Source organism: Vespula pensylvanica, chromosome 13, assembly GCF_014466175.1.
Source record: "Vespula pensylvanica isolate Volc-1 chromosome 13, ASM1446617v1, whole genome shotgun sequence".
Classification (NCBI taxonomy): Eukaryota; Metazoa; Arthropoda; class Insecta; order Hymenoptera; family Vespidae; genus Vespula; species Vespula pensylvanica.
The window spans coordinates 2,801,562-2,825,769 of NC_057697.1; the positions used below are offsets into that span (position 1 = coordinate 2,801,562).

A 24,208-nucleotide genomic window follows, 5' to 3' on the forward strand; every position below is an offset into this window, starting at 1 on the left:
CATACATATATATATATATATATATATATATATATATATATATATATATATAAGTTTCGTCTTTTCCTAACTTTCTAGGTTTCAAACTAACCAGGAAAGACGATCGCTACGAAGAAGAAGGTCGAAATGAACGAACGTTGGCGATGGGGATATACATAGGTATATATCAGGAATTTATATCGATGTTTGCACATACATTCGCTTACTTGAAAATCTCGTCATCGTCTTGGGCCATGCCTAATGAACACAAACGACCAAGTCTGAGAGAAGTTCTCGAAGTATCGATAACGCGTACCGAGTGCTTTGTCGTTGAATTTCTACGAGAGGAAGAGACTTGGACCTTCTCGGTATCGAAAGTCCCTAACTATACAAAGGACTCTCTTAGATATATCCCTTCTAAATGGCTTCTACTTCTCTGTTTCTGTCTCTCTTTCTCTTTGTTTCTCTCTCTCTCTCTCTCTCTCTCTCTCTCTCTTTGTCTGTCTAAGATCCTTCCTTATCTCCGACAAGTGATAATAGGCTCGAGCTTTGAAAATGGCCGATCTCTTTCCTCCGTTCTCACTACGAATGCTAGAAGGCCAACGATATCCTTGCAATTTATGGCTCCCTTTTAACCGTCCGGACCATTTCACTGCACGAACGTTAGGTAAACGAGAAAATGCTGCTCCTCGAAGGAGTGTCTTCGATTCTAACGAACTTTCGCAATTTTCCATCTTCGGATGGAATCGCTCGTTCACGAGGAAGAAAATCGATGCTATTTACATGGAGAATAATTTAAAGCCTTCTTATCTAACGATTCTCAAAGAGAAAGAGAGATAGAAATAGATAGATAGATAGATAGATAGATGGATGGATAGATAGATAGAGAGACAGAGAAAGAATGAGAGATAAAGAGAGTGTATACGTGGGAGTGAGCTGAGAGAAGTGAATAGAGAAAAGAAAGCAAAGTGAAATAATCATTTTGTCTCCAAGGAAATGATCCACCTCTTTCTTCTTTCCTTTTTCTTCGCTCTATTTATCTTCGTCTTTGTTTTTAATATACTTTTTTTTTTATATACATACATATATCTTTTTTTTTTTTTTAATTTTTATTTTTCATTCATTTCAATGGCGAACGCTCGACAAATTATCACGTCCCTGTACGGTCGAGTGCTCGCACTATTGTCTTAAGAACTCAAGGGAAATGTAGAGAGTTCGTTAGGGAATGGTATAACGTTTGCGATTCAGTCCACACAAGGTGTGTGCCAGCTACCAGCCAACCAGCAGTCAGCTAGTAGTAGTAACCCACTATTTGAACACATATAATTATTCAAATCTACGCTAATGGAATTTGGAACTGGAATGTTACCTCCCAAACCAACATTCTCGCACCCAACGATATTTCTCGTGAAAGTCGAAGTGCGAACTTCATTTCAAAGACCTTTCAACGAGATGCGTCAAAGTGTAACGCGTTTTACTTCAGAGATAATTGATAAATTCGTCCGAATTATTCGAGTTTATTCAATCAGCTTCAAAACGTAATAAACATCAAATTGAATCTTCTTCTGGTATAGTTTTTCTTTTTCTTTTCTTTTTTTTTTCATTCATTTTCTCTCTCTCTCTCTCTCTCTCTCTCTCTCTCTCTCTCACTCTCTCTCTTTCTCTTCATCTTTCCCTCTCTTATGTAATTATTAAATAACGAAAATGAATAAAAACGAAATCTTCAAGTTTACTTAGAAATCCTCACGTTTTCACTTTTTCTTTTTTACTTCATGTGTGTGTGTGTGTGTGTGTGTGTGTGTGTGTATAATGTCTCATTTAAAAAAGAGAAGGCACGATTTACGATAAAATACGTCTGGTACAGCGCCCTTGAAAAGTACTCAGAGAGTATAATAAATTATCAACGGGGAGTTATATGAGACGATCGATGTATGAAAGTGCGGATGCTTTTCTTCGTTGGCTAGAAAATTTGTCTTCCAACTCTTTCACCTGTACAACATGAAAAATGGAAGTCTTTAGGACAATCCAACGACGATTGTCCGCACTTACTTCGTAGACGGGTGATTTCATTTCTCTGTGAAGCTACTTTCTAAGGATTGCGAGGTTTACTATACCCCTAGACAGTTAATAAAGAATGTCCTATCAAATTTCTAAGATCTTTCAACGATGAGAAACGACGAATAAAAAGGATTGGAATTTATATAAACGGAGAAAGGAGCTTTTATTTTTCAAGTTTTTCCTCTTTGCTTTTCTCTTTCCTCCTGTTTTGATTTTTCTTTTTTCTTTTTTTTTTTGTTCAAAACAAAATTAATCGCGTCTCTCTTTGAACAATTCTCTTTGAACAATTCAAATTATTCAAGAATTCATCTATTCCATAATGCAATATGATAGTTCGAACTGATCCGAGTGGATGTAAATTACGTAGAAAATTAATTGCCACCCGTTAGATCGATATTTTCCATGAAGAGGTAGAAGGATTAGCAGTAGGGAGGGATGGAGCCGAACAGATTGTCCGAGATTGAAAAATAATAATTGAACTCTAGCGGACGCGAGACGTGGAAACGGTTTTAAATCCGTTTTCGTACGGACCAATTTGGTGAATTCGCAGCTTGCAGCATTAATGGGAAAAAGTGCATTTCAGAAGGCAACGAACAAAGTGATGGTAACCTACAGGTAGGATTTCGATTCTGATTGATGGTTATGTACGATCGATAGTATGACGTAGAATGATCTAGGATATTTTTTTTAATATTTTTCTTTTACTAAAAAATAAAAAAAGAAAATAAAATAAAATTCGCTAAAATTGGCTATTAATTTACGTCATTAATGAATCAATTATTATACTTATAAACAACTGACGCCACAACTCGTATATGATATATATATATATATATATATATATATATATATATATATATTATAGCTCGGTGTGCATACATTAAAAATTGCATCAACCTTTCATCACCGTAAGTGGCCACTATGTATAGCGACCTTTAATGCTTCGTTAGTCAAGTGTGGGCAGTAGTTAACGTGACTATCAGAAAATGACACGCCAGTGAAAGCCTCTCGCGAAAATGGAATTACTCGCTCGCGCGCTTTTATACGGACCGATCCAAACAGTAATTACTTTACTAGCATGGAATTTATGAGATCAGCAGAAACTACGTTATAATGGGAATTAATTTAGGAAGCAAATAACGTTCATTAAGAACTTGGAACTTTACTGTTGTTGAGGGAGAGAGAAAGACAGCGAAAGAGAAAACATGCGTTTAAAACGATTAATATTACTCATGAAGAATGATTGGGGGAAGTGGTAGAGCTGACTATTTGGTCAGCCGAAAGATTTTGGGGAACGGTGCAAGTAGTAGAACCGAGTTTTTACTCGAACGAAGAATTTTGGGAAAACGGAGAAAGTAATAGAACTGAGTTTTTGGTCATACGGTGATTTTTATCCGATGCAAAAAGTAGTAGATATAACCGAGTTTCTGATCCGACGTCGATCTTCATTAATCGAGGAAGTGGTACAACCGAATTTTTAGTCCTACGTCGATTTTAACCGTCGGAAAAAGTAGTATAATCGAGTTTTTTGCCCGAAATCGATTTTCATTAATCGAGCAAGTAGTACAACCGAGTATTTTGTCGAACGTTATTTTTCACCGGTAGAACAAGTAGTACAACTGAATTTTCGACTCATCGTCATTATTTACCGTTCGAACAAATGGTATAAACAAATTCCTTTATGGGCATATATTCAACACAAAAAATAATCAAATCTATAATTAATTAATTGCAATTATACTAGTAGTATAAGTCAATAATACAATCTGTTTTAAATTTAAATAATAGAATTGTTTATAAAATAAATTATAAACAATTTGATTAATTATATATGAATTAACCAAAAAATGGATTATGCTTTCTGTACTACTTTGGTAAAAAAATGTGAAAAAATTTTTCATAGTCATTTGTTTATAACAATTTGTTTATAACAATTTATTTATAACAAATTGAATATTTATTATCGATACGATGAAGATAATATAAAAACATCGTCTTTAAAGTGGACGGAATTATCTATTAACTTGATTATTAACACAATTGTTTATAACAATTTGTTTATAACAATTTGTTTATAACAAATTGAATGTTTCTTATCGGTACGATGAAAAAAATATAAAAACTTTGTCCTTAAAGAAATAATTTGAATGAAATTATCTATTAACTCGATTATTAACAAAAAATTGTTTATAACAATTTGTTTATAACAAATTAAATGTTTATTACTAATATGACGATAGAATGTATAAAATTTTTATTTTAAACTTTCAATTTGAACGAAATTGTTTATATAAAATTTTTGCACTAATTGTTTATAACAAATGCTTAAATTGTTAATTAAAATATAATAATAGGATAGACAAAAGTTTAAACTTTAAAATGAACTTTATTTCAAGTCTCTACGACCCTTAGTTCCGAAGATATTCGCATAAAAAAAAACAGCTGTTTTTTGACCTACATAATTCCACTCAAATGGCATTGACACAGTGACCTACATAAATTCCAAGAAATTACGCAAACAGCTGACCGTAGTAAATTCTTACTACGACTCGTAATCACGTGACTACTCACACCACGTGCTTCGTAATTATGAATGGAAAATTTTAAATGGACGTATCTTCGGAACGAAAAATCGTAGAGACTTGAAAAAAAATTCGTTTTAAAGGGTAAACTACCCTCTTTTCAGCTACGTACTTCGATACTATCGATATAATAATATCGATTTTGTAGACTTCCTATAGGCGTATATATATGTCAGGCGAATAACTTTTAGAATGCACTTTAATAAAGAACTTTGAAACGATGAAAAACTTTTTTTACGATTAAACTAAAGTTCGATTAATCGTTGAAACGTACGAAGATAAGAACGGTAAGTTCTCCAACGGTTAACGAGCAATGGAAACGTTTTATTAAACTTTCTACGACTTCATCTTCCTTTGGATTCTCGCTACTGGTGCCACATCATTTATTGGGAGAAGAGAAGGACTTTTCCATCGGTTTCGTACTACTCTAAATCGTTCGTTCTCGTCTTCGTCTTCGTAAGAATCGATCGTGACCGAGTAAGAAAGAGAGAGAGAGCGAGAGACAGAAAGATAGAGAGAGACAGAGAGAGAGAGAAAGAGAGAAAGAGAGAGAGAGAGAAAGAGAGAGAGAGAGAGAGAGAGAGAGAGAGAGAGAGAGAGAGACATACACACATATATACGTACGCGCGCGCGCGCGCGTGTGTGTGTGTGCACATATACACACCACACACATAAAGAAAGAGGACAGTCTCCCTCGACCGGATCGAGCGTGGCCCCATTCGTCACGGTGGCTTCTGTCGTAAAGAACGACGAGAGGAAAAAAGTGCATAAACGAGCGTAGCGGTGGCGGTTTCACCGGAAGCGAGTTTTTCCCCACAAGAAAGAGATAGGAAGAAGGAGAAAGAAAAATAAAAGAAAGAATTCCCCGTAGCAATCGTACTCGATCGGAAGTTCGACCAATAGGTATCGTCTTTCATACAAGTGGAAATCTTTTCTTAGATTTTACGGCCTTCACAAGGTCTACGTTTTCTTCTACGAATGACAATTGGACTGATTCTCTTTCTCTTTCTTCTTCCCCCCCCCCCCTCTCTCTCTCTCTGTCTCTCTCTCTCTCTCACTCATTATGCTCGCACACGCTTTCGGAAATTCGAACACGATGGCGAAACTCTCGAGATTCTTAAATTTCAAGCTACAACGGGCAAGCGTAGATAGATTTTTTAATGGGCTTGGTATCCCGAACACGTAGTCACTTTGCGCCAGAGCTGCGCCAACCACGACGGCTGCGCGTAACCTCTTCTCTCTCTTTCTTTTTCCTTCTCTATATGTTAGCACGTATTCTATACACATATAGATACTATAGCCACGTGCGTTTTTACGTGACCGTTCTTTCCACGTCCTGTTCGTCGATTGAGGATTATATTTCATTTTAAAATTTGTGGAAAAGTATGACAATGTAACTACAAACTCAACAAAAAAGAAGGAGTTTCTTTAACTCTTTCGAAACGACGAAAGATTCTTTTGCTTTCTCAGCTCGTTCAGAATCTCATATTATTTCTCTTCTCTCTCTCTCTCTCTCTCTCTCTCTCTCTCTCTCTCTCTCTCTCTCTCTCCTTTTCTCAGCTAAAACATTACGGAAAATTCTCTTGCATTAGTCGTTTCTTTCGATGGGAGTTAATTTCGTGCTTTAATCGTTTCTTCCTATCTCTTCTTTACTTTTCTCTTTTTCTTCGACCCTCGCCACCATGAATCTTTCCTAGGTAGCTATATTTCTCAAGAGGAAACGAATGTACCGAGCATGTAACTTCTCGCCGAACTAATGTACCATTTATGTACGTGCCTTTTAAATACATATATCAGACTACAAATAACAGATTGAGAATCAAAAAAAAAAAAAATAGATAAAAAAAGTTAAAAAAAAGAAGGAATAACGCTGCTCTCTAAATTAATTATTATAAATAAAATTAATGTCTCTCTACGGGGAAGAAAATTGGATGGAGCTAGCAAGAAAAAATAAAAAGTAAAAAAAGAAAATAATAATAACAATAACAACAACAACAATAATAATAATAATAATTATTATAATAATTATTATTATTATAAAGAGAAAAAAGAGAGCACGAGAATGAAACGAATTAAAAAAAAAGAAGAAAGAAAAAAATAGGAAAAGCAAATAAATTGGCGAGAATGTGAGAGAAGGGGGATGGAAGAAGAAGAAACAAAAAATACTGCAACAGCAAAATATGCATCGCTCTTTCGAAACGCGGGTCACAGGATTCCCATCGACGACTTTTTACTCTGTTATTTTGAAATCAGTGTGCGTACACGACAGTGTAAATATTTGATTACATTAGGAGCAGCTGCTCGAAAGCTCGCAAAATTCCATTGGTCCGTTCCAAGAGAGAAAGAGCGAGGTATGGAAAAGAGAGAAAGAGAGACAGACAGAGAGAGAGAGAAGCTACAGTTCGATTTTACGTTTCGTACCTCTCTCGTCCCATCGTTATTCCCGTTCACTGCGATTGAATTCCGTAAATTAATTGTTTAATGATGCTTGCGATTCATTATGAAACTACTCGCTTTGCTGCAAATTAAAGCAATCGACGCGGCACACCTTTATATCTGTTTCTCTCGATCCATACGCATCTCTTCCGAGAGCATTCTACGTGTGAATCCAAAGTATCAATATAACAAAGTAGAGAGCATTGTATCGACGTTATTTAAAAATTGTAGAGAAATCCTTGAAATTGACAGTGTTTTCAATCGATTGCAAATTTAGAAAATATTTCGAAATTATTATTGTTCTTTAGGTATTTCCATGGATCTCGCTTTTTAATTAAAACAATATTTGTAAATTATTGTCAGAGATAATATTCGTAAATTATTAAAAGAACATGATTGAAGTTTCTCCCAAAATTTATTTCTGTTTTTTGTAAATGTAATTTTTAAAGTTTGTTGTTTCGATTTAAAAAAGAATATCAATTAAAGAAATACGCATTCGTAGATTGACGGTAACACGTTTGCAAAGGTTCGTAAAATTGGCGTAGAAAAACGAGAAAAATCGGAATTATTCAGTTAACTTGGTAAACATCGTTTAAACGAATGCAAAACGAAAACGTGTTCCGTTGCGAGATTTTCCCGTTATTTCTTTTAATAACGACGACATTTTACATGCGTCGGATGAAAGGTAAAAAGCATTGTCCAATGGGAATGCAATGGTAAAAGGCACATATTCACATAGAGAAATTTACGCAAATAATGTACCACGAAATAAAAGCATAGACTAAATTTATTCGAGTTTCGTTAACATTAATTTCGATCTATTTTCCTATATTTATTTACGGTATAATATCCTTTATATTTAGATTATAAATTATATATTGGAAAAGAAAAAGAAGAAAAAAAGACATACACACACACACACGCATACATATATAGATAGGTAGATTTGAACAACATTAAAATATCTATATTTATCTTTGCCCTGGCAATTCAATTGTCCCAAAAGCACACAAATGTTTTCTCTTATCAAATTAATATAGATTTAATTAAACACTTTTCCGAATCTTATTAAATCTAACTAAATATATTTATCTTACTTAATAAAAGACAAAATATATAAACCTGTTTACGAAACTGTAAAAGAGATAGACATACGAGTTAGAATAAATTTGCTTCCGTCAGAATCCTCTTTTCCTACTCGCGCGTGAGAAGATTTACACTAACTCCTGACACTTTGAAAAAGTTCACAAGTTTAAGTACTTCTCTTATCGGGTGTCTCTCGAGAATGAAACAAGGGAATTGGCGGGAAAAGCCAAGAGAACTCTGCTTTAAGCTTCTGTTTTTCTTTTTATCTAGTGGATTACGAAAAATATATATCTATAGAAGAACGACTATAGACAGAGGATCCCGTTTTGTTTTATCTCAACGATCGCAAAGGTGAAATTACCCTAGCATGATAATACGGATCGCTGATCGCTTTTTCAAATTTTTATCGTGGAACAAGTCTGCAACGATGCACATCCAGAGAACTGTAAAAGCGTTCTACTTTTAACAGAGGCCAATGAATTTTTCTTTTCAAGTTGAATATAAATGTTATTTCCCGAATCAAAGATATATTTATTTATGATTTTATATATATATATAAAATTTTTTTAATTTAATTTGGTTCGACTATTATCCTAGAAAAAGTAATAATCGTGAAACGTTCCTGAAATACGAGGTACTATCCTAATTATATCGAATCTAAAGGAGACCAGCAAAGAGGTAAGTAAATATTTTATTTAATTCCAATTTCCGACTATGCAATCGATTGGGAAGACCTCTGCGATGATTTATTCTCGATTTATACGAGAATATATACCATACATTTATCTTTTCAGATCTCGTCGAAGAACAACGGGAAATCTAATATGTAAATATGTCTTGTGAACGAATTAAAATACTAGAAAGGATTAGTTTGTTATTGAAAGTTCGTGAAAATGCATACAAATGAAATTATTTTGTTTATTACAATTTTCGATTGATACCGATACTCCTAGATATGCTAATTAAATTTTGCATTCTATTAAAAAACTAAATTAATTTTATATATATGTTTGTGTGTGCGTGTGTTATATATATATATATATATATATATATATATATATATATTAATTAAATCGATTACTGTTTGAGAAAATTCGAAAAAAGAATTTTGTCGAAAATACGAAGTTATATAAATGTATGGTTGACCGAATTGAAAATGCAATGAAAAGAGATAGCGATAAGGGCAAAAAAAATCGAAACGTAGAGTCATCAACGAGTCTGGTGATAGCACTCGCACTGTAATTAGTAGGTTGCCTGGTGAGCGTCGGTGGGATAGCGAAACTCGAAAATAGTCCGGGCTGAGTTAGCCACTTTAATCAATACCGTGCAAATAGCCGAAGGACTTTCCGACTTGGCCCATATTTCCTTTCTATCTCAAGCGAACGTCCTATTCTTCTTTCCCCTTTGTCAAGGACATAAAAGATAAATATACGATTTTATATGTTTCATAATTAAGATGACTAATTGATCAAAAACATGTGAACCTTCCGGTGAAAATATGTTTTTGTTTCTTTTCTTTCTTTTTTCTTTGTTTTTTCTTTTTTTGTAATTATTTTGCCTAACACGATGTTGTAACAGAAATTACGCGCAATCTAATATTTATCGTTAGATAAAAATATTTGAAAATATTGTACAAGACAAAATCATCTACAACGAACACAAACACATCTACAACGAAAGAGAGATGGAGAGAAATTAAGAGAGACAAACAAAGAGAAAGAGAAAGAGAAAGAGAGAGAGAGAGAGAGAGAGTGTAAGAGCTTATTTAACGATAAGTCTATTTAATAGTAGACTCAAAGAGAAAGCTAATATTGAACGGCATTGCAGAGATAGCAGATGTTATATACAGACGCATGTACAGAACATGTAATTCTCTAATTGATTTTACTAACTCACTAGAGCGAAACAGTGTGCAGTAATAGAAAAGGAAGAAAGTGTTCTCTCGATAAACTCTTCGCTAGTCGCTTCATCAACGAGCCGTTTAGTATTAACGATTCGATTTCCGTCTCGTCAGACAAATCTATTCTCGTTTAACGTTGACAACGAAGGACGGAGAAGAATCAATCGATGAGATCGTACGCACGAAAAGAGTAAAAGATAGATAGATAGACAGATAGATAGACAGACAGAAAGAGAGAGAAGTAGAGGTAGATAGAGAGAGAATAAGATAGAATGAGGAGACATTATCAGAGGGAAAGTTTCACAAATTTCCAGCCAATTATCGAGCACGATGAAGTTCTCGTTAGTCGAAGTAAGGCCTCCGGTAATATTTTTAGCTCGAGCTCGAGCTCGCAATTTTCTCATTAATTGCCGAATTTCGAGCGAGATTGGGGCCGAGGAAGCAAGGTAAATGAATTAGACCGCAGTGTGGAGTTATACTTGAATCTTCTCTCTCTCTCTCTCTCTCTCTCCCTCTCTCTTTTACTAACTCTCTCTCCTTCTCTCTCCTTCTCTCTCTTCTTCGCTAGTGGACTAACCCCATCTATTTTCACGTACGGTAATGCTTTGTCGGAATGATACTTATCGCTAACCATTCGGGGATAGCCTAATGCCCTACGACGAGACCGGCAATTATACCGTTAATTCGCATACCAACCTTCCTCCCACCCCCTCCTCTTCTAACCTTCCTATCTTTCACTTCCTATATTACGTTCGTTTGTTCTGATTACTTGTACAGGATAATCGTTGAGATGAATGAAAGTTAAAATATTATAAAAAAAAAAAGAAATAAATGAATAAAAGGATAAAAAGAGGAGAAGAAAAAAAGAGAGAAAGATGAGAGAAACTTTAATGAAAATTGAAATAAAAGTTTGCGATCAATTATGAATGTTCGTGTAGGAAAATTTTATGGAAACATCCAATCGATTTTCTTCTCCCCTTTCATCATCCTACTTTGGTTCTCCTTCATTCCTACACATTTGATTAAAACTCGTCGGCACGAGGCAGAAATTACATTTAAATTATACATGCTTAATCACGGCTTCGCTTCCTTCCTACTACAGCTGCATACGCTCGACAATATTATTTACTATTTTATGGGAACGTAGATAATCAACGAGGTGTGTCAAATTTTATGTTCTATTATTTGATGAAAGAAATAAGGTACAGAGAGAGAGAGAGAGAGAGAGAGAGAGAGAGAGAGAGAGAGAGAGAGAGAGAGAGAGAGAGAGAGAGAGAAAATGTAAGTTCATAATAGATTAATAGATATATATTAGTTCTCTGTCTGTGAGTTCAAATAGAAAAAAAAAGAAGTGTTAATTACGTTAATTACTGACATATAATGTAGTTTATTAGTATGTTACATAAAAAGTAATGTAACGTATTAATAAAAATTTTCTTATAATTAACAAAGATTCTTAACGCGTGTATGATTTACTTCGTTCAAAAGCAAAATCGTCGATAAAATAAAAATTGAAAACGTCAAACGAAATATTGGAAGCATAGTATATAAAAAGCATTAATATTGGTAACACTAAAAAAGCAGATTTTTGTGCAAATACTATCTTGCTGATTTCTTTCTTTCCACGTTTGTACATACATACGTGTACACACACATAACCTATACAGGAAACGATGCCTTCGGATGATGGATCGAGCGAAATGGATTCGTAACGTTGCTTTGCGCATTACCTACAACCTGCATACATTTTTTTTCTTTCTATAGCAATGTCAAGGTCTTTGTTCGATCAATTTCACCCTGCCGGTAGGATGATATATCGCAATAATCGACTGACCAACTCGTATCGTGTATTTTCATTTTAAAAAATTTGTCGATATAATTTCGATCTTCGTTTTTATCAATTCTCACGTTATAAAGTTCCAACATTATTATTATATAAAAATAATAAAATTTCGTATAAAATCGAACGAATTTAGTTGAAACTTAGTAGTCAATAGTAGTTACTAGTAGTTAGTTGAAACTTTAATTAATCCTTCGTACGTGTTCTTCATTATAAATGATAAGAAATAGTCATTATTAAAAAAAAAAAAAGATACGATTCGTTATCCTATAAAAATAAATTGACGAATAAACTTGAGAAAGAAAGAGATAGAGAAAAAGATCAAATGAAAGATATAATGATGTTCCTCGCTTGATTGTTATTAGAAATATTCTTCTAATCAACGATATATATAATTAAGAAGAAAGAAAAGTTATAGAAAGAAGAGTCGACTAACAAGATCGAAAAACTTACGTCTGTCGATGAAGCGAAAAGTTCCGGAAAAGCCCGTCGCATTTGAAGAGGGTAACTCGGTATGAAGTTCGAGTATGAGGGTTGATCTTGAGCTGTACAAAATTTGAGGAATATCGCGTAATTCTCCGCACAAAATTCCAGACCAGGGAGTATATTCGGACACCCCTTCGTTCTCCAAGTGAAGAAATACCTTGATGAAATCACCTCTCGTACAACTGGAACAATGAATTAATTTCTCTTACATATGCGTTCACAATAATTATTAATGTTATAATAATAATTTATTTATCTTAAAGATTATCCATCGATGATCGCTTCGTTGTATCAATAAAGTCTGATAATAAAATAATTGTATTATTTCTATTTAATTTGATTTTAAATCTATTATTTGATATAAAGAAAATAATTTAGATATTATTTATTTAAAACGAAAAGATCAATCCAACGTTAGTTAAAAATTTATTCGACCGAACACGAATTTGATCGACAACCGTTCGCTCCGCTGACTCATCTAGAACTGTCGGGATACTAGTACTACCTTTGTTAAAGTCAAGCTATTGTTGACTTCTCGGAATCGTCCAACACTCGACCTATCTGTTATGATGGTAGACAGTACACCCGAGCAAGACAAGGTCGACAGTACAAAACGTAATATACAAGTAAAGTTGTATTTCAAAATATAAATAAATAAAAAAAACGAATAACAACGTTTAGCGTTGATTGCGTCGTTCATTTAATTCCCGTCCTAATGGTTTTTTGTTTTTCCAAGGCTGTAACGTTAATCGAACATATTGAAAACAAAAAAAAAAGGAAGAAAACAAAGAGAGATAGATATGTAATGTATATTTTATCTCGACGTGTATGACATATTAAGCTTTTGTTAAAACGTTATTTCAAGCTTGAAATCGTTCGATCGTCTGGCTTACTTTTTTGCATTAAAAAGGAACAAAAAACTGAAATACCTTATCACGTATTGTAATGCACAGAGCACACATTGAGTATTTTTTTTCATTTTTTTTTTTTTTCGTTACCCCATATTACAGTTTTCAAATAGGTGGTTGACCTCTTGTAAAAATCAGTAAAATGGTGAAAGGTGCATGTACAATCTCGCTTCGTCGATTCAAATAAAAAAATCCGCGAACAACGTCGAGAAAAGCGTAAGAAATTTATTCAGCCGAAAAAATGTCAGACATGTCAAGGAGAAAATTCTTAACCGAAGATCAAAGCTCGTACAAATTCGTTGCTTTAAGAAAAAGAAAGAAGTACGGAGAGAAACAGAAAGAGAGAGAGAGAGAGAGAGAGAGAGAGAGAGAGAGGAGATAGAAACAGAGAAAAAGAGATAGAAAGAGAGTGGAAAAAAAAACAGAAAGAGATGGAAGGAAAAAAGCGCCTCGAGCGTTCCCAGATCGAGATGATTCGTTCTCTCTTCTGGGAAAAGGAAGATAGAAAAAGTTCTTCTTTTATCTTAGAAAAGACAAAAGCATCGAAATCGATCTCTGCGTTCATTGTCTTATAATTATAATCTCTTGTAATCACATGAATCTTTAATTAGATTATTAATAGTTACAATCGAAATAATATAGATTCTCATATTCTCTCAAAATATAATTAATCTAATTTTTTCTACTGATTTGAAGCGAATAACAACTTCGTATAATTTGTAAAATGAGAAGAAATTTTGTCATCGTTCATAAGACATTTATACAGGGTGAAACAATTAAATAAGAAACAGTTCTATATTTTCTTTGCATATTGAACTATAATACTTAATATGTGTATATTCTTGTTAAAATAAATATCTGATAGAATGATTATAAAAAAAGAAAGAAAAGAAAAGAAGAGGAAAGAAAAAACTTTTTAATATCACATTTATCATAAGACATGATCTCGTTTATATATTATACAAGAAGGAATTTTTCGAACAAGTCATTCTATATATACAGTCTCTTTCTCTCCCTCTCTCTCCCTCTGTCTTTCTTTCTTTTTTTCTTTCTCTCTCGATGAATTACTTTTTTAACGAGCATACGGGGAAAACTTCTTCGGGACGTTTGTACTTTTACGAGTGTTCAGGGAATAGGCGTAGATCGAACGACGAATGCAACGCATATACGATAAAATGAAATTTCATTCTCTAGCTCGAGAAGAAAAAAAAAGAAAGAAAAGACAAAAGAAAAAACAAATAAAAAAGAAAGAAAGTGTAATCGAATTTAAAGATTTCATTGATTGATTAAGTTTTCATATAGATTACAGTCATAAAGCAATAAAAATGATCGACAATTTTCGAATGATATTTCAAGCCTAATTCGCATAGTTTCAATGCATTAATAGTTAATCGGGCGATTACGGTACTCGTTGAAAGATAGCACCAGGTGTTCGGAAGTCCGGCCGTAGACAGATTAGACTTAAAGCGAATTGGAAATGAAATTAAAGAAGGATTACGTTTAGAAGGACAAGAGCAAATGTTGATCCTTTTAACAAAAACAATATTTCTTATTTAGATCGTAGAATAATCTTCCTATCGTCGAAACGAGACAATCGTAATCTCTAATTTTCTATCCTCGTCATTGTTAAATTATTCACAATGAATAACTTAATTGGAAATGAAATTTCAACGAAATAACGTTAATGCGATCTATATCAAATTTATCAAATTAATGGAATTAACGACGAAGTAAAAACAAACGCAACAAAATGAAAGGCTTTCCACGCTCGGCGTTAGATGTTTTACAGAAAAAGGAAAAGAAGAAGGAAAAAAAAAATATTAAAAGATATATAAGGTGGGATTATTCAAATCGTAGAGAAACGACGATCCGTCATCGTTAGTAGAGATTTCTCGGGATGTAAACCTATGCGAATACGAATGCGATACGCTTCTGCTAATCTCGTTCTTTAATTCCCTAGGTGAGTTTCGAGTAGGAAGGAGCCAAGGGGTAAAAGGACCTTCATGGTGAAGAGCCAACTCGACGTTTAACATCGTTAAGGAAACATCGAGAGACAGAGAGAGGGAGAGAGAGAGAAAGAGGGAGAAGGAGAGAGAGAGAGAGAGAGAGAGAGATAGAGAGAGAGATAGTAACATCGTCCTTGAGTTCTACGAAGTAATAAGATAGGGATGGACATGCTACATAGAGAGACAGAGAAGGACAGTATCACATAGCCAGGATACTCTCAGGCTATCGCTGCCGGCGGAATTTAGAGAAGATATTGGCTTGAACGTAGTGACTGAAGGAGAGAGGACACAGGGTGTGAAATTATATATCCTCGAACGTAACACTATTTCGAGTGTCTTAGCCCTTGATAGGATTCGAAGGCATTCTTCCATGAAAAATATATCGATCTTATTAAAATAATCCTCATATAAACGCTATAGTATAATAATTAATATTGTCGCCATAAATATAATAAATTTAAAGTTCTTACATGTAATATACAGAGAGTGTTTTCGAAACTTGATACGAACTTTGTTTTCCTTATTTTAACGTACTGAATCTATTCCCGAAGTTATAGAACCGACAGGAAACACCCAGTATATATATATATATATATATATATATATATATATATAAGACATTTTTGAAATAAAATAAAAATTTGGACATCTCACTCTTCTTGACGTTTTAACGCGAAGCTTTCCTCGAACGGAAGATGTCAGGTGTGAAAACGCATTACGTATAATGCATTCTCTTGGAAAAAAATCGACATAGTGATAGTGTGCGTGTGTTTCTGTGAGAGAAAGAGAGAAGAATAAAGAGAAAAGAAAGAAAAATAGATTTGAGGCGTGCCATTCCTTAAAAACCTTCCAAACGTAAAAAGCTTTTTACGGAATATCACAATACGTTCTAATTTTGGGCACAAACGTCGTAGTAGAAAGAGTCGTGTGTCAAACGAGTAGTCACCTTGGCCAGTCGCGCCCACCCCTTTTTCTTACACCCCGACACGAGACCCCTATATTCCGAGCTGAATTTTCCAGAAAGAAAAATACGCACACATCTACACACCTACAACAACGGGTAGGACAATCCTCGACAACGTTTCCCAGCGTTCTTTTCTCTTCTCTTCAACGTCGTCGTGCTTTAACTCATTTTCCACGAGCGTCTAGGAAAAGCTCTCCTTTTCCTACGCGATTTATTATGTCGGTCGTAAGGGTGGCCAAGGTAAGGGCGTGGGGAGAAGGAGAGGAAGGTGGCAAGGAGGACGAGAGGGTGGGAGGGTGAGTGGGAGGAGGGAATGGGATGGAAGAACCTCGCGGCTTCTTCCATACGTTGCTGTCGACGACACGACTGCGATGTGTAATCGTCGTTGTTACTGTTCCTTTCCTCGAGCAAGAACGAGATTGAGAATAGAAAGAAATGAGAAGAAACAAAAGAAGAGAGAGAGATAGATAGAGATAGAAATAGGTGTGTGTATATATATATATATATATATATATATATATACATATATAGAAAAAGAGAAAAAGGGAGAGGAAAGAAAGAGAAAGACAGAAAAAGATCATAGACCGATGATGGATCTCGATGTTGCGTGGAAATAAATAAATCGAACGAACGAACAACCAGAGAAAGAGAAAGAGAAAGAGAAAGAGACTGAGAAAGAGAGAATGGTTACAATGGACGGGCATGAATTTCATGACAGAATGTCCCGCATGAAAAATGTATCGTTCTTTCTCTCTTCTTTTCCTATCATCATACATCAAAAAGTCTCAACATAGAGCATGACGAATCATTAATCATTAAGGACGATCGGTTAGCCTCGTCGTGAACTCCTAGTATGTTCCATGTGTTATATTTATAAAGGAAAAAAAGACATGAAAGAAAAAGGAAAGAAAACAAGACAATAAAAAAGAAAGAAACAAAAAAGAAACAAAACGGAAAATTATGCTCCAAGTGTCACTCATTGCTCTCTCTCTTTCTCTCTCTCTCTCTCTCTCTCTCTCTCTCTCTCTCTCTCTCTCTCTCTCTCTCTCCCCATTGAAATCTATTTTACATTTTACAAAAAAAAAGTAGAAAAAAGAAAAAAGAAGGTGCGTGATAGTGTTATGATAAATGACATTTATAACAGCAACGTATAAGTTATAAGGATATAAGAATAGGTTAAAAGAAGAACTTAAAGAATAGAAAAGAAAGTTTCGTTAGCGGAAATATGAAAGAGGCGATTTTCAAAGCAAAGAACCATCGTCGACTATTATAGGTGATGAATGGCTCTGCCGTGCTCGAGTAAGAAAACAAACGCGTATTCCCAAGTCGGGTCTATCAATTTTCAAACTATCCACCAGCTGTTTTTCTTCCGCAAGCTAGCAGGTCTCTTTTTATCAATTTTTTTTTCCTTTTTCTTTTTCCTTTTTTTTTTTTTTCTTCTTTTCATACCAAAGTTACAAAGTTTCACCGGCAAACACTTTTATTTACAGATTATTTCTTTATACGTCCAATACGTATCTGCGTTTTTTTCATATCGATAAACCAAACGCGCGATTTTGATTCGATCAAAAGTGATATACGTATACTATTTAATAGAAACGAAACAGATCGTACGACTCGATATATGTATTTATGTACATGCATCGATTGGCATCGTTTCTAATGCAAAAAAGAAAAAAAAAGGAAATAAACTCGGTCGTTCGTGGTGTATTCCAAAAACAGAGACTGGTCTGATTAGCGTCGAAAAAGTTTCTACTCAAACCCATTGAGGTCGTTGGCACTGGAATAGGACTGAAGGTAAAGCGTAAAAGTTCACGGAGGATCCCTCATCCTTCTACGATTGGCTCCTAGCCAGAAGAATAGTCCACCTCACCCTTATTCTCTTCCGGTTATGTGAGTGTGAAGAATGTTTTTCGAATATTACGTTCCCTATTTATACGAGAGCTCAACCGTCTTACCCGGATTTTTCTTACCGTTCCCTTTCCAACCATCACAACACTTATATTACGCGATCTTTTTATCGGAAAGGAAAGAAAAAAAAGAAAAAAAAAAAGAAAAAAAAGAAGAAAAATTTCTCGTCGATCGAACTCGACAACGAACGTTTAAACGTTCGAAACATTTCAAGAATATCTCTAATAAACGTGTAAATAATTTCCAAATTGCTTTAAAACATGGTTACCACGTTGTAAGAAACAAGAATGTAATAAATAATCATGAGTTTAACGTCGGATTAATAAATATTCCGCATAATGAGAAATACTTTGTTCTTAACGTTTAAGAACGGACATAAAAAAAATAATAACAAAAAAGAGGAAGAAAGAAATAAAAGAAAGAAAAAGAAAGGAACAAAAGGAAATAAAAAGATTAAAAAACTTAACATCAATTGAAGAGTCGAGTTAGAATCTACGGAGAAAGGGAAAGAGACAGAGATAATAGCCTCGCATCAAGTAGGATCTCGTAAAAGACGTCTGGACGTACTAGTTTAACGCCGTTATACTGAACGCGTTCCATTAAATTGCTTCTCTCGAATAGTTCCCCTTGCATCCTTCGTTACTTTCTCTCTTAGTCTCTTACTTTAACTGAACGTTCCGTAAACTGTCACGAAGAAGTAACGAATAAAGAGAATATTCTCGTTCCCTTCGTACCTTTAACTCCGCCCCTACATAACTCTCTCTATCCCTCTCTCACTCTTTCCAAAATAGTTATCAACGAATGTTGAATGGCACAGGAGTAATGTCTCTTTCTATAACATTTCAACCTTGGTAATAGTTCGTTTTCTCAAGACCGAGACACTGATTTTGTAACGATAGAAAGAAGGAGAGAGAGAGAGAGAGAGAGAGAGAGAGAGAAACTTATGAGATTGGTTCGTTATACGTGCATGGACAAAAGCTAACTTCATCAACGTAACCTTGACGTCGATATTCGAGGACGATAAGAGAATCGTTCAATTTCCTTCGTAGGATTCCTTTTAATAATGAGAACACCGAAATTGAGATCGTGGTCTCGTTTTGTTACACGAACGATGTTATCTATTCTACTTCATCTTGGTCTATAATTAGAATTCTATTTCTGCTGATGAATATTGATGTCAGAGATATGCCAGGGCGAACGTGTCAATCATTTTTTTTTCTCCTGGTTTTTCTTTCTTTTCTTTCTTTTTCTTCATTTATTTATCATTTCATAAAGATCGAGCATCACTACTTTTTTTTCTTTCTTGTCGATAAGTCAAGGAATTTAAAAAAAAGAAAAGAAAAAAGGGGAAAGGCAGTAGCACGGACTTTAAACACTGCAGTTGGTTGAGCCCTTTGAATTTGAGCACGAAAAATAACAAGAAAGTCCTCGTTTTGAAAGTAGAGAAATAAAAAATAGGAGTGCCTTCAAAACTCACCAACACATCAACGTTTCTCCCTCTCTCCCTCCCTCCTTCTCTCTTTCTCCCATGCTCTTGCTCACTCTCTTCTTTGGCATCCCTAAGCGACCTAAATTCATGCACGCCAGGTAACATGCGATATGTGGAAGTAATCTTGGTAATTTATCTTCTTCGATAAAACTTCCTTCGCAAGGGTAAAAATTTAAAAGAACCAGACTGCTAATGGCGTGACTAATGATATACGATGCGGCAAAGTCGCATAGACCATCTTTGTGATAGGAAAATTACTTTTGGACTTTTATTGTAAACACAACCGCGCCTTTGAATAAATTTCAATGTTGTAATTAAGCAGGATAGAGTTAAACGAATGAAGATGCGTTTATCTAAAATAATTCTGATGAATATTTCAAATCATTATGTATGTTTGTTTTTCATTATTTCATGAACAAATCCGAACCAGAAAAATCTTAAATAAACAAATACATACATACACGTACGAACATTATTTTCGTCAATTTCAATGACAGAACAAGACAGAACAAGATAGGGGAAATCAAGAGAGGACAGAATAGAACATATCAGATAAAACAAGAATGGGTCGAATCGACTCGGATTGGGTCGGGTTGGCCAAGCTTAACACGGCTCAATTCTAGGGTACGTCTGAAGTTTTTGTCCGAGGTTTTGCCCGATGTCATCATTGGGGTTTTGCCTCACATCTTCGGCTAATTTTGATTATCTTTGCCAGTCTTCGTCAATTTTTGAATATTTTCGGCAGAAATAGTATTTTGGAAATAGTTTGAAACGTCAGTTACAAGAAAACGTAATAAAAAATATACAATTCCATTAAAAAATGTAATTTTTACAAAACCCACCATGGCGAAGTCGAATAATTTGTTTGAATGTTCTTTTCTTTTCTATTTTTTTTTTTTTTTTACATTTTCAATACTTAAAGTTTGAAAAATAATCGTGTAATATACCGTGTATAATTAAAATTGTTATAATTCTTTCCGGATAAAAATTTAGGAGGGGTTAAAAGTTGTGAAAATTGAAGATACAACTCGGATGATTATTTTATCTCTTGAGTTTGATCGGTTACCCTTCGAATTTCGAATTCCCGGAGTTTTCCCTTTTCTCCTTTCTCGATAAAGTATTCGACATTCCTCGCTTCGTCGTTACGCATACGTCCTTTCCCACCATCATGATTTCCCACCGAAATATTTCCTGCCTTCGTAAAACGATGAATACGAAACGGATTCCACAAGCTGTGAGCAGCCACGATCGATGCCTCGCTAAATGTTTAACGACCATCGACAAATTGATCGTGCATTATTTATCCTTTATCTTCCATTGTTGTCCCTTTCTCATTGCTAATGCAACAACCATAAAATACAATACATTTCAACTTACTAACACAAATAAACATAGGATTTCTAATCTTCTATTTAATTTCATATATTCCCTAATGATATACAGAAAGATAATAATAGATATAAATTATAAAGATATACATATAAATATAAATTAATTTCTCACGATTATGATATCAAAACGAATCAAAAGAAAAATGAATCTGATTCGATAAATCGTTTGGACGTTAGTATCAAATGTTTTCCTCTTTCTTTTATTTTCCCCTAGGGGATTGTTTTTGCGTCGAATGATGTCTATCGAAATTCATACTATATATATATATATATATATAGTCGAACGTGTCGAGCTATACTCGCTTTAATAAAGAAAAGGAAAAACGTTCGAGTGGATTAGTCGATACGATCTTCGTGGCTGTTCGTGACGTTCACGGTGGATTTTCGGCCGAACAAGGACCTTCGGCATCGTAACTACTTGTCGCATGATCTCACCCAACACAGGCGAGACTCTACTCGTAAAATTCTTTAAATCCACGCTGCAACGACGTTTATTTCGAACTGTACAATGTTTACAACCTTTCAAACCCGTATTTTCTGGTATTTATATTTTCTTTCGTTAAATGAAAATTTGTGATTTACGATCTGCCCGTTTATCACTTTAATTGCTCATATTAGAATTCATATGCCGTGTTTATATCTTAATTAATTAAAATTTCCTATAGACATTTCACGACGAACATATTCAACTATTTCTTCTCGTCCAATTATTTGCGATATTGTTTCTTTTAATCTTGAAATTTATATTAACCAAATTTTTGTCTTTTCGTTCTTTTGTCGATACGATTTGTATATTATAAAATGTTGAAATAATATAACGAGACTGTTTGCTGCCGTATAAAATCGTATACAAGATATATCAACGAAGACGAATCCACTCGCTATCGATATCTCTGAAGTTCGAAATCGTTTGGTGTGGGTAGTCGTTTGTAACCTATAAGGTAAAGCTTGCGACAAAGTCGCGCATTGTTACATCGGGTCAACGATGTCCATCGCTCAAAATTCGCAATGGCTTAACCGAGGACACAGCCTACCGGTCTCACCACGTTCGCAATTGTATTCGCTGCGTTGCGACAATAGAGATTTAGGAATGCCCGCTCTGCTAAACAATAGAGCTTTATGAGAACCTAAATCCACCACAATGGACGGTGTGGTATACCTCGTACTGCGTATACAGATCGATATTTGAGGGTATCGTTAGAAGTTACCTTTGAAAGCGACAAGAACATAAACTTCTACCTCTTACCTTATCAACACCTTTTCAACTCGCAAAACAAGCTTAAATCCAAATTTATTATTGATCGAAACGAAACTTTAATTATAAAATGCACAAACGTTTTCATTGAAATTGTCGTCTTTTTTATTTACAAAAGAATCGTCATAAAATCTTCCTTATTTTATATCACGTTTATTCATCAAAGCGAGAATTTCGATATCAATCTTTATTAATCGAATGAGACAGAGATACGTACGGTTCTACGTAATTAAGTTCACGAGATTTACTCGACAGATAGTAAAGCCGAATATGTGGTAAAAAAATCGAAAAGTCTATTCTCAGATTTCTGATTAAAATCTGTGCGATTACGTTCTAAGGAGTCTATATCCCCTTTCTATCTTCCCTTTTTATCACTTTCTCACCAGTAGAAATAAGAACGTCAGAAAGAGTCGGCTGAGCTTTGTGATCACTTCGGATATTACTTTCATCGATCGGTACGTCGTCCCAACTCTCTTAATATAGCCCTCCGCGAATTTCTTCTACTAAATGTTCCAGGAAACTGAGCTTCTAAGGAGTCAACATAGATCTCGTGAGACGCGAGAATAGAATCTTCGATCTGAGAGAAAGACGTTAGACGTTCGCAAGTACTACTTCGAAATCCCTGATAAATCCTTCGGTGCAGTATATCCCTACCACTTTTCCAGACGGTCAAGCTGAATTCTTTTTACCAGAAATCTCAACCAAAGGGAGTTTTATCGATCTACGAGATATCATTCCTTAGAATCAAAATTCGAAAGACGTATAACAAATGTAATGTAATCGATTATAACAATAATAACAATAATAAGAATAGTTCTATTAGATTTTCATTCATTTCAACGAAATAAGAATGGAGTAAAAAAAAAGAAAAGAAAAATAAAAAGATAAGATAAATTTATTCGTTGTTCTTGCAATATTTCTACGAGGCAATCAATTGTGTTTTACGATTATCTTCGTTATATTCATTCGAATAAGTCGAATATTGTTGTGAGATACGATATTCGAGTGTAAAAGAGGAAAGATTCTTCAAGGCATTCATCCTGCATTCGAAAATGTCGTGACTCGGCGCGATAACTTAGAACACCACTCTCGCATTCCCTTCAAACCCCGGTGAAAATTTGCAACTACCGTGCGGGAATATTACCCACGAGACAGTATCCATCCATCGTCGTCCTATCGGCGTTATGTATCTCCTGTATGGATCTATGCGAGGAATCGGTTACCTCACGAAACAAGGATAGATTAAGGAATTATGCTAACCTGAAATTTTATCAAAAATCATCTTTCCAAATATAAACTATCAGAATCTTTAAATTTTATCCGTCAACGTCAACAAAAATTTGATAAAAGGAATATAACTTTCTTTCTCATCTCGACGATCAAAAGAAAAACTATAAATGAAGACTACAAGGGACTTTCAAGTTCCAACGACCTAGTATCCGTAAACGACGTTTTTCGAAGATCAGCAAACGATTTAGAGGTAGTAAAAAGAATCGAAATTTCCTTTCTCTCTCTCTCTCTCTCTCTCTCTCTCTTTTTTCTATCTATCTTTCTCCCTATCAACAAGATCCTTTTTACTTCAAAGATGTGTTCTAGAAAAAGATGAAAAGCTTCTTTTCTCTGTTTCTCTTTTCGAGACACATGATACCGAAAGAAATTTTGAACGTCCTCCTGCGAATGAAATTTTTCACTGTCGATGGTTATCGAAGGGGAAACAATATGGAGCAAAGAAAGAGAAAGAGAAAGAGAAAGAGAAAGAGAAAGAGAAAGAGAGAGAGTGGAGGAAGGCAAAGAAAGAGAAAAATTTTTCAAACTATAAGACAAGATTACGCGAAAATAGCAAAAGGTATCATAGATATATATCGTTGACTCTCTTCCGAGTAAACTGGAACGTGACGTACTTGCACATATTCTATT

At 34.5% G+C, this 24,208-nt stretch overlaps 1 protein-coding gene across 1 annotated transcript in view; it reads right to left on the reverse strand.

The window, feature by feature from the left end:
- Window positions 1-24,208, reverse strand: part of LOC122633821 (suppressor of lurcher protein 1) — a 277,955-nt gene that overhangs the window by 170,897 nt on the left and 82,850 nt on the right. The window contains exon 4 of the mRNA XM_043822220.1: window positions 12,335-12,549. Within this exon, the coding sequence (XP_043678155.1) occupies window positions 12,335-12,549 (215 nt within the window). The remainder of the gene's footprint in view (window positions 1-12,334; window positions 12,550-24,208) is intronic.